The following is a 16,651-nucleotide window of genomic DNA, read 5'->3' as shown; positions in this document are numbered from 1 at the left end:
GCAGTATTGGTAGCAACCGAATGAATTTACTAAGCAATCTAAGTGAAATTGTTATAGATTATATATTGAAATTACCAGTAAATTTATCATCAATATCAGAAAAATCTAATAATAATACAACAATTTCAAAATAAAAATAAGAGATTAAACTAACCCTCAGTGGTTGATTTTCCATTTATGACTGTGAATGGTTGTGAGGGTTGCTCTGAGAGATTGAGATAGACGGATTTCGCTGGAGATGGGTATAGATTTTGTCGGAGATGGGGACGGATGTCGTCGTTGAGAGTGAGAGATGGAGATGGGATTGAGATGTGATTTAGGGTTTTAGGTTATAATTTGCGATAATAATGTTTACATTTGTGTTTCTCAATTAATATTGTGTTTCGAATTCGAAAATAAAATCCGCGTTGCGAAAATAAACGCACTTTGCGAATTTGACTTTTGTGTTGCGAATTTGACTTATGTGTTGTGATTTACAAATTCGCGTTGCAATTTACATAATCGCGTTGCAAATTTGGAAACTTGGTTGCAAAATAGGAGTTCGCGTTGCGAATTTGTTGGTCATTTTCGCAAATCCAAAAAAAGTTGGTTAAAATCGTATATTATAAAGCATTTTCGGTCACGGAGGTTATTTTCTCATATATATATATATATATATATATCATCGAAGGGTAGCTTTATTAATCAAATCCGAAGATGAAATTAATGAGCTTAAAGAACATGTAAAACAAGGAAACATGTTTCCAAGTGAAAAATTAGAATAATAGTTTACAACAAAATCAGAAAATATAAACTAGCCAAAAAATGAATTATACCAAATAAAATGGCGTTTTCCCTAATATATCACATATATCCTATATATTTCCTTGTCAGGCACCATTCAAACTATCTTTCTCGATTTAACACCCTTTTGCAGTAAGGCGCGACCCCTGCAGCGCGTTTTACGTTGATCTGGAGCCACATGGGGTAAGGCACGCCCCCTGAAGCGCGCCTTATGCTGACATAGATACACGAGTCTAAAGCGCGGCCCTTGGGGCACGCCTTACGTCACATAGGGGTATAGCGCGGGGCAGGGGCCGCACCTCACCTTGAAATCTGACACGCGTCAGAAAAGTGCACCCCCTACGACGCGCCTTAGGTTTAATTACCCACCTACCCCGGCCGTTCACACCCCCATCTGTCCTTATAAATATCTCCATTCTCAATCACTTTCATCACACCAAATCCTCTCAACTTCTCTCAAATACTCTTATATTCTCTTATAATTGTTTAAGGTATATTTTATTATATTTACTATTTTTTTGTAATTTATTTAAGTATTTAAATTTTTTAATATTTTATTTAATTAAATTTTTGCAGATATAAAATAGAAGGCGATCTACTTCGCTTGGATGTAAATCATATATCTCGATATTTTACTGATACGGTAACATTTTAACGTTTTAATTTAATTTAATTTAAATTATTAGTAATAATTTATTTATTTATTTAATGCATGATTATTAGTTTAAAAATTAATTTTTATAATTATTTAATTTTAGGAGAGAGACCGTGTATTAGATCATTTTATTAGGAACCTTAAGTTAGTGATACCTAGCTGTGTCTTGTCGTATTTAGTAGAGGCTGGATTCTGTCACATAGGTAGATATGAGGGTTACTGGAAGATAGATGATTACACTTGAGGATGTTTCTATGCACCTGGGGCTTCCGGTGGATGGAGATGTGATATCGGGGATGACGCACGTTCCTGGACTGCTTTGTGTCGGGAGTATCTAGGACGTGTCCCGAAAAGTTTTAACGGTGGTCGGATACCGTTAAATTAGTTAGATGCCAATTTTCGGGAGTTGAGCAATGACGCCTCTGATGATGAAGTTAAAATGTATGCACGTGCATGCATACTACAGCTGATAGGAGGGTTGCTGATGCCGGACAAATCGTGCAACCAAGTTCACTGTATGTGGTTATGACATCTTGGCGACTTTCGTCTGGCCGAATCACTCAGTTAGAGCTCGACAATTTTGACTTTCCTGTACAGGGAGATGTGTCGAGCCACTGACTACATGAAAAATGCTATCGGCGGATGTCTCCTACTGCTGCAGTCTTGGGCATGATATTGATTACCCTTTTTATGTCCCGTTGTCAATAACCTATTTATATTTCCGTTACTACTGAGGTAATTATATAACTGATTTCGTATATTAATCATTTTATACAGTGTATAATAAATTTTTTTCCTTGAATAGGTGGTCTACTGATAGGAAAAATCATTAGGAGCTACCTGATGATTTAGAAAAAATTAGGGTGCTAATCGGTCAGAAGGTTGGCACACAAGTATGCATTTTAATGTTTAAAAATCGATTTTAGATTATAGTTATATAATTAGATTATTATTTTGATAAAAATCACATATATATTTGTTTTAGTTTGAATGGGTGTCATATTCTAATGATGATGTGAGGATGGTGATCCCACCTGAGTTGAGGGGCCCATCAGATGTTTGGATGCGATGGTCCCTTTGATCTATTATGCGATCGTCGAGTGGCACTCCTTTGATCGCGTGCTCCGGCAATTTGGTTGTTTTCAACCAATTCCGGAAGCACCTCGCAATATGGACGAGTTGCATAGCACAGATAGACGCGGCAAGACAGATACATATTGGCTGGTGAGGCATAATTAGTGGGTCGTGTTATGAGATGATCGACATCGGCGTCTTCCCTATAGAGAGCCCATTTTTAATGACCTCTTGACGGTTGCTGACGGTTATTATGAGTGATTCAACAGTAACGGGTAATCGTTTCTACTTTCCGAGGATGCACGAGGGCGGACCTTTCAGCGACGTCGACAAATATGTTCACCGACACAACACCATCGTCCCCCGACTCGTGGACGGAGAGCAGGTGCTTCTGGTTCATCCTCAGCTGCAACAGTAGGACCTTCACAGCAGCTATTGTCTACAACGACTTACATACCGCAACCATATGTGATGATGCCATCACCATTCCCTTTCCCGATGTCGCCGCCGCCACTGTCACATGGTTTTATGACCCTGTCACCACCACCGTCACAAAGTTATATAACCCCTCCTGGAGGATATTATGGGTCTATGTTTGCAGATCTGACTTGATGTTCATATGCTCACATTTTGGCGGGTTCAGCCTCATCACTCATGGCCGCAGCACAGACACCTCCTGCACAGTTTTTACACTCAGCGATGTCTAGGTTTTATGAGTTTTCCCAGTTTTCGCAAGCCGGTGGGATAGTCAGTCATACACCTCCAGGGTCCTTATTCTATGGAGGTGCTTCATCGTCATTAGCTCATCATCAACAAAATGTAGCTGCTCAGGACGATGACGACGATGATTATGATGATGACAGCGATGAGTCACAACCATTGATACGAAAAAATCCTCCTCAAGACCGACAACCACCGCCTTGCGAAACACATTTGCATCGCAGGCATCGATAGATTTTTTTTATTATATTTGTATTTAGTTGTTTATTGGACTTTTTTATTGTAATTTTTTTTATTTATCATTTAATACTTTATTTCGTTAATTTGGTTGGATTTATTTTAATTTATTTTGTTAAATTTGTTGGACTTTTTGTTAATGTATTTTGGTTAATTTTGTTTATTACCATTTAATATCAGTTATTGTAATTTGGTTATCATATACCATTTAATACTTATTGTGAGTTTGTTGTATTTAAAATTATATTCAAATACCAAATTGTTATTAGTTTGATAAAATTTAATAATTGTGTTCGATAACTTTCTTCAGTTTGTCACTTATTATCTCTTTTATTATAATCACATATAACGCCAACGTCTAATCTCGTTTTCTTGTATCGTTTTTTTAATCTTCATCAGCGGTTATCGAATGACATTAACTTTAAGTAAATGCAAATTAAAGTACAAAAATTATTATTTGATAAACAACTACATCAGTTCCTCATCAATTGTTACTTGATGACAGCATAAGTGGACATGTTTTTCTAGTGTGTCCTGAGTTTCTACAATGCACACATCTTCTTGTCTAGATCTTTCTCGAATATCCATATCACAGTGAATTCGATTGGATTTTGGACGACCACACTCCCTCAATAAAGTAGGATTTGGTACAATCGAAAGTCAATAATGAACCTCATCGGGGTCTTTGTCATTACCTATGGGGGGAACTCAAATTCATATACCTTAAAAACTTCAGATAGTAGGTATACGGGATCCACAAAACAGTTATAGTCTTGATGTGTATGTGAGCAAGATGCTATCACATGAGAGCATGAATACTTCAGAGCTTGAAAAACCTGCAGTCGCACGTTCTGTCCCGTAGATTTACTCTTAACGACATATCTTCAATCCCTTGAAGAGGTCGCGACAACTATGTGACACGAAACATTTTATGTCTTCTAGAGAAGCTTGTGACAAACATTCCATTTGATGCAATAATTTTTTTTGTAGATCTGCAACTAATCTAGGGTGATAGACATGATCGTCTTGCATCCATGTTTGAGCTTGTCCCCCGAGCTTCGAAAAAACCGCCCCCAAACAAAAATATGTAGTTTTTACCAAAGCCGCTACAGGTAAGTGACGTGCACCCTTTAAGGTTGAATTGATTACCTCAGCCAAGTTGGTCATCATTTGTCCATATTGATATCCATCATCATATGCGTTCGTCCACATTTCTTTATCGATGATGCTGATGTAATCGTATCCTTCCTCGTTTTTCGCCCGTAAATCTTGAAGCATTTATTTAAACGTTTGAGGAAGTAGTTCGTAACCTGATCAAAAAATGTATAACTTATTAACTTGTTTTCTTTGCAAAATTAAAATGATCGAAAGAAAACAAACTACATCAGTTTCACTTACCCATACGCACAATTAATTGACGCTCATCATTCTTCTTGTACCTTCCATGGTAGTTCACAACAATGTGTCGGAGACAATACCTATGTTGGACAAAGGGTGGTTGCCACATTGGACCCAAAGACTCCATTGATGCTTTGATCCCAGCTTCGCGATCTGAAATGACACATATTTTTTCCCTCGTGATAACATGTGCACGTAAGTTTCAGAGGGAAAAAACCCAAGAATATGTATCTTCTCCTTCAACAAGAGCAAAAACAACTGGAAGAATGTTGTGATTGCCATCTTGGACAACTGCCAATAATAAAACTTGCTTGTATTTTCCATACAAGAAAGTCCCATCGATCTGGACCACAGGCTTGCAATATTTGACAATATTAACGCACTGTGGGTAAGTCCAAAAAACCCGGTAGAATTGACATTGATCGCGAAGAACTTGATCATTATGGTATGCATAGGAGGTTTCGAAGTCCACAATTGTCCTAGGATTCAACCTCCGCACCAACCTAAATCAGCCTGGAAGTTCGTTGTAAGATGCATCCCATTCGCCATGAAGTTTGACAATGACATTTTGTTTTGTCAACCAAGCTTTTTTATAGGAGACAGTGTACTCATATTGCGATTGTATAGCTGAAATCAACACAACAACAACTATATGAGAGCTTACTTTTACCATGGGCATGATTGCTTGACATATCACTTCAGAGTCCAAGTTGGGATGATCTTGGTTGACCCCTCCAGCACAACATGTGTGAGGACCGTTGTATACTATTAGTTTTCATCTGTTGTTTTTCCTCTTCGATACGCGAACCATCCAATTGCATCCGTTTTTGAGTCAGACACAGTAGTATACATATTTTTCTGTCGTGGAGCGGTCGACCGTCGATTGAACAGAATTACGGATATTGTAATTTTTTATAGCCATCATCACTTCTTATTTGCTTGAAAATTCCATGCCTAAAGATAACTCACCATTATTTATTGATGAGTAATATCCATAGTTACCAAGATGAGGCATATCAGTAAATTATGGCCCGTACATTACACCATAATTAGCTTCATACATGTATGCTGGAGGGTCAGTTTGTGACACATTTGATGGAACTTCATCTATATTATCATCATCATCAGAAATGAATTGCGGTGATTCTGGGTGAATGAATAGTCCAGTCTCAGCACCATCCGCACCAGGCTCACGAAGCGGTTCTTCTGGTGGAGATTATGGTTCCTCCATGCTCTCTACATTTAGGTCAAAGAACCTACTACTTGCACGTCTTCCCCTTGAACTAGAAGGCATATCGACATTGAGATCGAAAAAGCTCACAGTTGAATGCCTCCCCCTGGAGCTTGAAGCTATCGTGTCAAATGGAAACTGAACAGATTGTTGCTTCGATGGCATCTCCATATTAAGGTCAAAGAAATTTGCAGATGAATGCCTTCCCATTGAACTGGACGTGATGTTGTCATACGGATTGTTCGTGGACCCACCTCGATACATATCGTAAGGAGTTGCGGGTGAATGTCTCCTCATTGAAGTTGATGTGACAGTACCATGATGCAGATTTACCATTATGAAATTAATATCATTACACATTACTGTAGTCGGGCTGTCAACTTGTTCAGCCAACCCATAGTGGGAGCTTAATGACTGACCCCGAATAGCACGCACTTGAACAAACTTTGCATACATCTTAATATCGGCGTCTGAATAATTACTTTGAGAATCAACCATCATTTCAACATCATCATTGTTCGATAGTTTGAACGCTGTATAAGTTAATGACAACAATAATGTTGGAAATCTGTACTGCAACGACGACATTCTTCTACTACTTCCAACATGAACCTTCCTCGAAATCTTCGTTATCAGCTCCTCAAGAGTTATGTTTATCTTGAATGATATTTTAACACGCTTATTTGATATGAAAACAACGTCGGTTTCATCTTCTCAAATTTCTCCATAATAATAAACAATAGCTGAAAGTCGCGTCATTCTTAGAGTTTAAAAGTGCGACAATATTATATATACAAAAAAACAACTGAAACAAACCTAATTAAATAAATAATAAATGAACGAAAATATAACACAATAAAATTTTTACACATAAACTTAAATAATTTAAATAATATAATTTTATATTATTACCTGCACCGTAAAAATATTTCGACGTATGCTCCCGCTTTCCCCTTGAACTGACACAGAAATTAATTGAAAACAATTAGTATAATATTTTTTTTTAAATAATCATAATAAACAATAAGTATAATAAAAAATATTATAACAAAGTTACCTTACAACAAAAGGTCAAAGGAACTTCTGAATCAAATATAAGAGGATTGTCGGGTGTTATTTACTGGTTGAAAGGATTGTTGTATTAATTTCTTGGTTGAGAGGGAATTGTGAGAGAGTTTACGGGAAGAGAGCTATTTATAGCCGAGAGATGATGCTTTAAAGCCGAGAAGTTCGGGTAAATTATGCAAGGCGCGTCCCTGCACCGCGCCTTGCATTATGCATGTATGATAATTGAGCATGTGACAATTGAAAAGCGCGGCCCCTACTCCGCACTATAGCCCTACGTGGCATAAGGCGCCCCCCATGGGCCGCGCATTAGGCACGTCAACATAAAGCGCTCTGCAGGGGGCACGCTTTACCCCACATGGCACCAGATCAGCGTAAAGCGCGCTGCAGGGGCGCACCTTACTGCAAAGGGTGTTAGATCGGGAAATATAGTCCGAATGGTGCCTGACAGGGAAATATATATAGGGTATAGGTGATATATTTGGAAAAACGCCAAATAAAATCATTACACCAATCAAATACTAAAAAATAAAAAAAAATATTTTATGTTATTAATTTTCCTCCCATCATAACAGTTTTAAACATGCTTAAAAGATATGTAATTGGTATATACGTATAATTAATTTTCATATGTCCCTAAACTATTATTCTCATTTTAAATCAGTCCTTAAATTTTTAAACATTTCGATTTCATCCGTAAACTATGTCTCTCATCCTTAATTAGTCTTTAAAATTTTGAAAATTCCGAATTTATCTCCAAACTATGAATATCATTCTAAATTGATCCCAAAACTTTTAGATTTTCCAATTTCATCCCTAAATTCATCCAAATATGTTATCCATTTCAACCATAGTTTAACCCAAAATTTGTTTTTTCAAACATATAATAATAATATAACTTGGCCTAATGATTTTATGAACAAGATATGTGATTAGTATATACGTATAATTTAGGATAAAATTGAAATATTCAAAAAGTTTGGGGACTAATTTAGAATGAAGATCACAGTTTGAGGATGAAAATGAAATGTTTAAAAGTTTAAGAATTGATTTAGAACGATAGTCATAGTTTAAGAATAAAATTGAAATGTTTAAAAGTTTAGGGATTAATTTGAAATGAGGGTCATAGATTAGGGACTTATGGTGTAGTTAACTCCAAAAAGAAAGTCTTGAGCATTTCAACTCGGATATGTTACCCTCTTTCCTTTTTGTTACTTCAAATCCATAACTTCAAATCCATAACTTCAAATCCAACGATAGAAAATACAGGTCTTACAAAATCTGCGTACAAAGGAAACTAGGATATGTAACCCCGGATCTTTCCTTTTAGTTACTTTATCTCGTCGTGACCAATAAGTGCTTAGATTCTGAACCCGGTATCAATGGACCTTGTCGTTGTTCCCTGCAACTCCTGCACTTCTCTCTACCCGCAAACGCCACTTCGACAGCGACTCTCATCTCCTAAACGCGGCGCTTTTTCCTTCACATGCCGACGCAAGACTACGTCAGAGCTCCAGTCGCCGGTGAGCGTTACCAGCACGAACGGTAATCCTTTCCCTTCAATTCCTACTCATAAAGTCACCGTCCACGACAGAAAACAAGGTGTCGTTCACGAGTTTGTTGTTCCTGAGGTACGGCGCTTCACTCTGTTTGTTTCCTGAGAAAATGCCGAAGAAACGATTGACCTATTTGGCAGTTGGAATAGGACAATTAATTATCAATTAGTAAAAGAAAATTAGGCCTTGCATTTTTATTTGTTAGGCTTGCAGTTTATTCGTTAGAACAACTTAGTTAAATGATTGAATAGAGACTCATTTAGGGATATTTGATTGAAATTGCAGGACCAGTATATTTTACATACGGCTGAAGCTCAAAACATTACACTTCCATTCGCTTGCAGGCACGGTATTGTTCTTTAAAATCCGAATAAGTTCTGTTTTTAATGTGGTAAATGTGTCACATTTATCGATGTTTCGAGTTTTGCGTCATATCCTTAAGATACTGCTATTGAGCTTTAGCCTTTAGCTTATTGGAGTTTTAGGCTGTTTTGAATGTTAATATTTGTTCATTGGATGAAATTGTTTATGACAAATAGTTCCTTTACATGGCAGGTTGCTGTACTAGCTGTGCGGTACGAGTAAAGTCTGGACAAATAAGACAGCCTGAAGCTCTTGGGATATCTGCTGAACTGAAAGCAAAGGCATGGCTTTTATGTTTCTGATTTCTGAATTTCATTTGCTTGTTTTGCTAATTTTTTGGCACTTTAGTTTCAAATCAAAACAGAGAGCTCTTTTGTTGTATTAGAACCTTTAATGTTTTTTCATCATATTTTCATGTCCTAGTCATCAGATTTACCATATCATAGGTTTCTATATGAAATCAAGTCATTGCAACTTTAAGAATCATAGTCATTTCACCAACAGGAGAGGTATCAACTGAAAAATAATGTTTAATGTGAATGTGAACAGAAGAGTATTCACGACATTGGTTTGATTATTTAGATTAACCAGATTAAGAGTATACTAGCATAATTTGGAAGTAGACTTCTTCACATTGATGTTAAATTTTGCTGAAATTTCTGTAGGTCATAACTTCAGTCACAGATGCCACACTGGTTTTAATGTCCATTTCAGTCTTAAATTAGATGATGAGGGACTTTCTCCTCTTTAACAATCATGAGTGAACTGCTAGCTATGACCATTCATATATTAAATTAACTGCATCATGTGGTTAAATATATTATACTACCTCATGTTAAACTTCTTGCATGTTCTGTTTAGTGTTGGAGTTTACTGTATATTAGTTTCTTCTTATTTTTGGGAACTAAATGCAGGGGTATGCGCTTCTTTGTGTGGGGTTTCCATCTTCTGATGTTGAAGTGGAAACACAAGATGAGGATGAGGTAATGTGTAAAACCCTACCTATCTATTTAGTAGAGTCACTATCCTCTCTTTGTATGTTAAGCTAATGAAGGCATTGCAAACAAGTCAAAGGCAGATTGCCACATCATATGCCTCGAATATATTGTGATAGGGGCATTTTCATGTGTCTTCATCAGCATAAGTGTCAAAAATAATTTGAGTTTACGGGTGTGTGCAGGTGTACTGGCTTCAATTTGGAAGATATTTTGCTCGAGGACCAATTGTAAGCCCACAAGTTCTGAAAATTTTGTACATTTCAAATATCCAACTAGTAGTTGAAGACAAAAGGATAGCTGAAAAGGAGCTAAGCTGATGCACAGCTATTGCCTCTTTCAGGATTTACTGCTTAATTCTTTCAACTCTTTTGAAATGGTCTTAAAATTGTATATTTGTATTTGTTGAACTTTGGCAGGAACGGGATGACTATGCGTTGGAGCTAGCCCTGGGTGATGAATAAGCTGCTTACATTTTATCAGTTAAAGATGAGCATAAACCATGTAAAGCCTGCAGCGGATTCTTTATCTTGTCATTTTATATCAGTTGCCTTAATTTTGCTCCTCCCCCATAAAGTACTGTGAATCTGTGATTATGACTCAGTGAATAGTGGTCTTAACTTCTTCAATGTGTGTTTCCCTGTGCCAATTTAGCATTTTCAGCAGTTCTTTTTGGCATACTATGATTGATTCTTTAGTTGTATCTGCCATAGTCCGTAATAGATCGTTTGCATGTCCATTGTCTCTACATGAAATGATTCTTGGTACATTAGCTACCCCTTGAAGGACTGTTTCATCGTGTTTAAATAGAAAAGGATGATGAAATAACTGAGGGTAGACAGGGAGCGAGAGATAATGCAAGGACGTCTAGATGCCTGCCGAAGCTTTTGATTGAAGATATTCCGATAATGAACTCGTTTTTGTATAGGTTATACAGCATGACCTTGGTTAAGATCTTTTGGTGGGAGATTTTTGGACACTTGATTGAATACTAGGAATGAACGACAAGGATGCAATCCTACCAATTTTATGTAAATACTTAATCGACACCTAAGACCAAATCCATTTCCAAGTTTCTGACACAACCAAAATGTCTATCCAGATGAAGTTAGCAAGCACTTTAAAAGGTCCTTGTGTATATGCTTACTTAAGTATGAAAATTACTTAATTTCATTTTTGTCTTTCTAGTTTATAGGGTGAATATTTGATCTAGTCGAGTTAAATTTTGAATTAATCGACTTGACAAATCTATTTTATAACTTAAACTTTATTTGAAATTTTTTTCGAGCCAAGTTTATGAAATTCAAGTTGAATTGTTCGAGTTTCTATTTAAATTTAATTGTAAATGCTTAAAATGTTATGACATTAATTGATTTTAATTTAAACAATTTTTATAACAATATACGGTATATGTATATATATTCATATGTGATATCAGTGGCGAATCTAGAAATTTAGAAATAAGACTCTAAAAATTTTAAATTTTTTTCCAATATAATGGGTATGCAAAATTTCTTATTTTTTTCTTCTTCGTTTAATATATTTTCTTCCTTTAATATATTGAATTATATTTAATATCTAATCTAAAATAATGGGTGGTCCCCTATGGAGCCATATGCATTCGTTCCTGTGTGATATATATATCTTGCACAGTTAAGAGACTTGACTCGAACTTAAAAAATAATCTACTAATTACTAAAAGTTTTGAGTTATTCAATTCTTATTTTATAATTCAAACTTTATTTGATTTTTCTTTTCGATTCAAGTCAAGGTTTTTAACATTGAGTCAAGTAGAAAAAGACTTTTTTTAAGCCGAGTCGAGTCTTGCTCACCCCTACCGATTTGCATAATCGATATCTTCATACTAATCTAATTGCCAAATGTGTTGCCTTCTTGATCGTACCGGAGTAAGTGTGCTTAACAGTTAACTCTTTGACGCGGTTGGAGAGTAAACGAGGGGGAAAAGTAGAAGGATCTCATTAAAGTTCTTCAAAACTTATTGAAATTCTATACCTATCTTCGCTCCTGCTTTTATTGTTCAATGCTTAGACTGGCATGGACATGTCAAATTCAGATCAGTTTGGCAAAACATGTCAGAGAACGAAAACAACAAATAGAATGAGTTTAATGCTATCCTTATAAGTTTTCAAAGCTTTAGCAGTGTTAATTTCTTTATTATGTAGCTAGGCACATTCGATATTCAATTATTCATGTATACATTAGCTTTTGCTCCTGGCTCCAGCTGTAAAATCCTTGGACCATGTATCTTAGGAGATAGGATTTATAAAGGACCACCTGATAGGGAAGTTTAAAAGATTAATTTTGATTATGGGGCTGAAATATTAACATCTAAATGGAATCACCAGTACAGCTTAGACACTGAGAGGTCTTGCTTCGAGAGATCGATTGCGAATATCAGTTAATTCAGATAGGAATCTTTAAGCTCATGATGTTATTCTTTAGGTACCATTATTAGGAATTCTGACTGCAGCTGCATTTCACTTTCTGGTAACTCAATTATCAGCTTAATTGGAAAAGAACTTGTGCCTTCAAGAGCTAATGTAGCTTTACAACCTGTCCCCCCTTAAAGAAAGGTGAAGGTGCTGTGGGTCTATACCTGAGTCATATGGACCATCTACCCATAAATACAGCCTCTACTGTCCTTGTTCTAAGTCCCCACCCAAGTGAAGATAGGTCTATGAGACCTCACCATCGGCATCGGTCCGATGGGGCGTGATTTACCGAGACAAAGTCATGGTCAGTAGACCCAAAACTTTGGTGCTTTTGCTTCTGCAGATAACAATAGCTTTGGCCACTTAAATGTGTCTCAACTTTATCAGTTAGAGAATATGCCCCATGGATATTATAGTTTGATCTATGAGATTTGACAGCGACATCTTTAGGGTGTTTCTGAGAACATAAACATCTTGGCATGTAAAACTGCAAAAAGCATTTGGGTTGGAAAATCTTTTCCAGATATATGATGTCTATCAGAAAGTAAACAATGTTTGCAAAGTATTTATTATGACGTCTGAAGATATAATTGAACTCACATGAAGAAAGAGGCTTTCATGTTCGGGTTGTATCCGGTGCTCACCGAAGGTTTAATATCGGGATTCTCTCGAAAATCCTTCCCCCTGATGATTAATATGACTAATCATCCTAGCTGGAGGACTTAAAGAACCACAGATTAAAAAGATTGATCTTGACTTATCCTGCTTTTCCTAATAATTCTTTCTGAAGTTTGTAGTCTGAACTCTAAAGAAGTTATAATTGACTTCATCTCACATCATCTACCATTAATTCAACTAGATTCTATACAATATGCACCTCAACATTTTCTATAAAAATCTATATGGTCCCCGGTGTAATTTTCTTGGGCCAATATATGTTGTATGAATGACTATGAAACAGTTGTCTGAACTTAGACCTTTGACAATTAAAATTGCAGAGGGGAAAAAAAAGGAGTATCAGAGATGAACTTTGTGCCCTGTATTTATTGCCACTCATATACATAGCAAAGTAAACGAAAACAAAGTTTATCTTATCGGAATTCGGAAGATAACCGATTGCTCAAACTGTTACAGGCAGCTCCAACCAGCTACACAAAACTGCTTATTCCATAAGTCACGCAAGGTAAAATAACTCAATACAAAGCGAGGAGGGAGTTCCTCCATTTTGCCGATGGGACGCAAACGCAGAGGACAATATTTGTAATGTGCAAAGACAAAGTTGTAGCTTATAACAATCAGTTTGGGTGTAATGTAACCTTAGCTGTTGAACTTCTGTTCAGCAGCGCTTGCTGAGCCCTGCAGCAATCAATGGCACAAGAGAACAGTGAACACATTGCAAAACAGAAGAAATCTTTTACAGGAAGAAATGGTTACAAAAGAGGGCTCGGGATGAAACTATTATATCGGCCCGAAATATCAAGCTGAAAACATAAGAAAGGGCTGAGATTAACAAGTATAATCTTTCAATTTCTTCTCTTGGGATAGTTACACTTGCAAGAAAAACTCAGGTTGTCTCTCTTATACTTTACCTATTGCTGCAATGATCTTAGACTGCATTATATACCTGGGATTAGAGCATAGAATCTTGCAAGTGAATTTCTTATCGCGTATTGTTCATGTTTTGTTTGTAGTACAGGCAAAATGGAACTGTGTAATCTGATTATATGATTAGATAGTACGGTTTCATTCCTTGCTAAGAAGACAACCACTCGTAAAGACGAATAAACAGTAAGTGAGAACAAATTGTGTACTAACCACAACTGATGTCACAAAATTGCATACTGCACATTTTACAGATCTTGCTCCATACTGGTACATTAGCAACATCCTGCAGTTCCCACAATTTACGTGTGCCACCTGATTTGCTGTCAGAAAAACGAAGGGAATTTTGAAGCTTTCACCAAAACAAATATAGTTTCTCAATTGACATCAAAATATTTGACACATACCTTCCAAGGCCAGATTCACAGTGTGACAACACGAACATTGAACACTCGTTGCTCCACGGATGTACATTAATAAGGTATGGCAGCCTCCGCAGACCAACTGGGCCATTTCCGTGCCTGTAGTTTCAGAATTTCGAATTACATTTTATACTTGGGCCTTCCAGAAGGAAGATTCAGTCGATTCAATGTTTCGGGATTTCATAAACTTAAAGAGTTAGGAAGATAATAGCAGACGATTTACCGGGAGGCGGCACTGCTGTAACTGCATTGCAAACAGCACAGCACACAGAGGTTGCTCCAACAGGATAGAGCAACAAATTTCGACAACCGGAACAGACAAGCTGGCTTTGAGCACCTGGTGACATAGATTTGGTCACAAGATCAGTTGACAAGGTAGAAAACAAAGTAACTTTTGTAGATACACCAAGATAGATTCATCAGCAACATGCATATCAGAAAAAGAAACAAAACAAAACCGCAGCAGACACCCTGAACCAGATATCACAGAAATTCTATTTAGATTTGCCATTCCTAATTTTATCACAGGAAGTAATATTTATTGCTTGGACCCTTTTTTCTCTCTCTTTATTTCAGCCAATTGGAGTTTCTCAAGGACAATTCACATTGTTTCAAGATAAATCTGTTGCCGAACAGAAGAGAAGAGAACAAGATACCATTGGCAGCAGGAGGAGAGTAAGGCGCCGGAGGCGTCGGATACGGCGCAAGGGGAACTGGCATTGTAAAATCAGACAGAGCTAATCTCTCCTTTCAATAATTCACTGTCTTAGAACGAGACAACAGCAAGCTTTCTCCCATGCTTACCATGACAGACAAGAAACACAACATGAGAAACACTTAGAAATTGCAGCCATGGTCAACTCAAAAAGTGCCTAAACATGAAAATAGAATCGACCATAATCAAAATTATACCAGTTTTAACTGTGAGAGACGAGGGAAAGTTGTATAACCAACAAAATCCTGAAGAAAAAAAAAGCCCAATTCCCAATTTGGAAACTTTGCTTACATAGCCATACAAGATGGTAGTTCTTAAGGGATATGAAAGAGGGAAAAAAACAGAAGTTTGAGGATAATTGATAAACAAAGAAACTCAGTTGAATGATTATGAAGTGGGACAAACATGTACCTGTTAGCAGATGAATTGGAGAGAGAGAGAGAGGTTAAGTATGTAGAATAAAGTAGCAGTTGTTGTAATGATTATTTCTTTTTTACCATGTTCCTTATTAGTTCATCTTAGGGAGGTAATATCAACTAAAAGCTTTCATTTTATCCTTTCCAAAACAGAAGCTTTCAAAAGGAGATTTTTATTGTTTTCCTACTTCACTTTCTAGTGGTGAATATGCAGTATGAAACTTCATTTTGTCCCTTTTTTTCTTCTTCTGAAATTTACCCAATTTTAACCCCCAAAAAAGATTGATTCTTTTGGTCCTTTGTGAATTAGCTTCAATTTCCTTTTTGGTGGCATATCAAGATCAACTTTGGGGCTGAAACTCTGGACCCCACATTCCTCTCCTTCTCTCACTGTCAATAGAGCTTTTGCTTTTACAGTAACAAAAAAAGAAGGAAGAAAAATTGCATGGACACGAGTGTGTTGGAATAAGTCTTCACTCTCCTTTCTCATGGGAGAAATGGAGGGGCTAACTAGACCACTTAGCCACATCTCATAGCAAAAACAAATCAGGGGACCATCTCTCATTATTCTCACCACGGGGCACATTCTTAACTTTCAATCCATACACCACAACTTAAAAGTTCGAATCTCAACATCTGAACCCTATTCTTACTTTAAAAAAATCTCGAAATCCGAATCCTTCTTCACACTGAAGTTACTCCAATAGAGAAAAGGTATGGCCTTTTGGTGTTGTTTGTGTTTCCCTTGCATTAGTTATGGCACATTCATAACTTTTAATTCATACAACACAACTCAATCTCGGTATCTAGTGAGTGTAAAGTTCGAATCTCAACATCCGAATCCTATTCTTATTTAAAAATCTCAAAACCCGAACACTTCTCTTATACTCGGGTTACCCCCAATGGAAAAATGTGTGACCTTTTGGTGTTGTTTCTGTTGCCCTTTGCATTATTCATGGCATAGTT

The 16,651-nt window shown here is 36.7% G+C and overlaps 2 protein-coding genes across 2 annotated transcripts; one reads left to right on the top strand and one right to left on the bottom strand.

Moving 5' to 3' along the window:
- Positions 1–8,445: 8,445 nt before the first annotated feature.
- Positions 8,446–10,813, top strand: LOC120186979 (ferredoxin C 2, chloroplastic-like). The gene is made up of 6 exons (XM_039190771.1): positions 8,446–8,794; positions 9,005–9,068; positions 9,275–9,363; positions 9,997–10,065; positions 10,263–10,307; positions 10,497–10,813. The coding sequence occupies exons 1-6, from the start codon at positions 8,546–8,548 to the stop codon at positions 10,539–10,541; spliced, it is 561 nt and encodes a 186-aa protein (XP_039046702.1). The 5' UTR covers positions 8,446–8,545; the 3' UTR covers positions 10,542–10,813.
- Positions 10,814–13,545: 2,732 nt separating this feature from the next.
- Positions 13,546–15,347, bottom strand: LOC120186980 (protein LOL1-like). The gene is made up of 5 exons (XM_039190772.1): positions 15,211–15,347; positions 14,778–14,891; positions 14,540–14,653; positions 14,346–14,455; positions 13,546–13,886 (listed from the first exon to the last, which is right to left on the bottom strand). Exons 1-5 carry the CDS (start codon positions 15,272–15,274, stop codon positions 13,848–13,850), a joined length of 441 nt encoding a protein of 146 aa, XP_039046703.1. The 5' UTR covers positions 15,275–15,347; the 3' UTR covers positions 13,546–13,847.
- Between the last annotated feature and the right edge of the window lie 1,304 nt (positions 15,348–16,651).

Source organism: Hibiscus syriacus, unplaced genomic scaffold, assembly GCF_006381635.1.
Source record: "Hibiscus syriacus cultivar Baekdansim isolate YM2019G1 unplaced genomic scaffold, ASM638163v2 tig00113722_pilon, whole genome shotgun sequence".
NCBI lineage: Eukaryota > Viridiplantae > Streptophyta > Magnoliopsida > Malvales > Malvaceae > Hibiscus > Hibiscus syriacus.
This window is presented reverse-complemented; position numbering and strand designations above follow the sequence as displayed.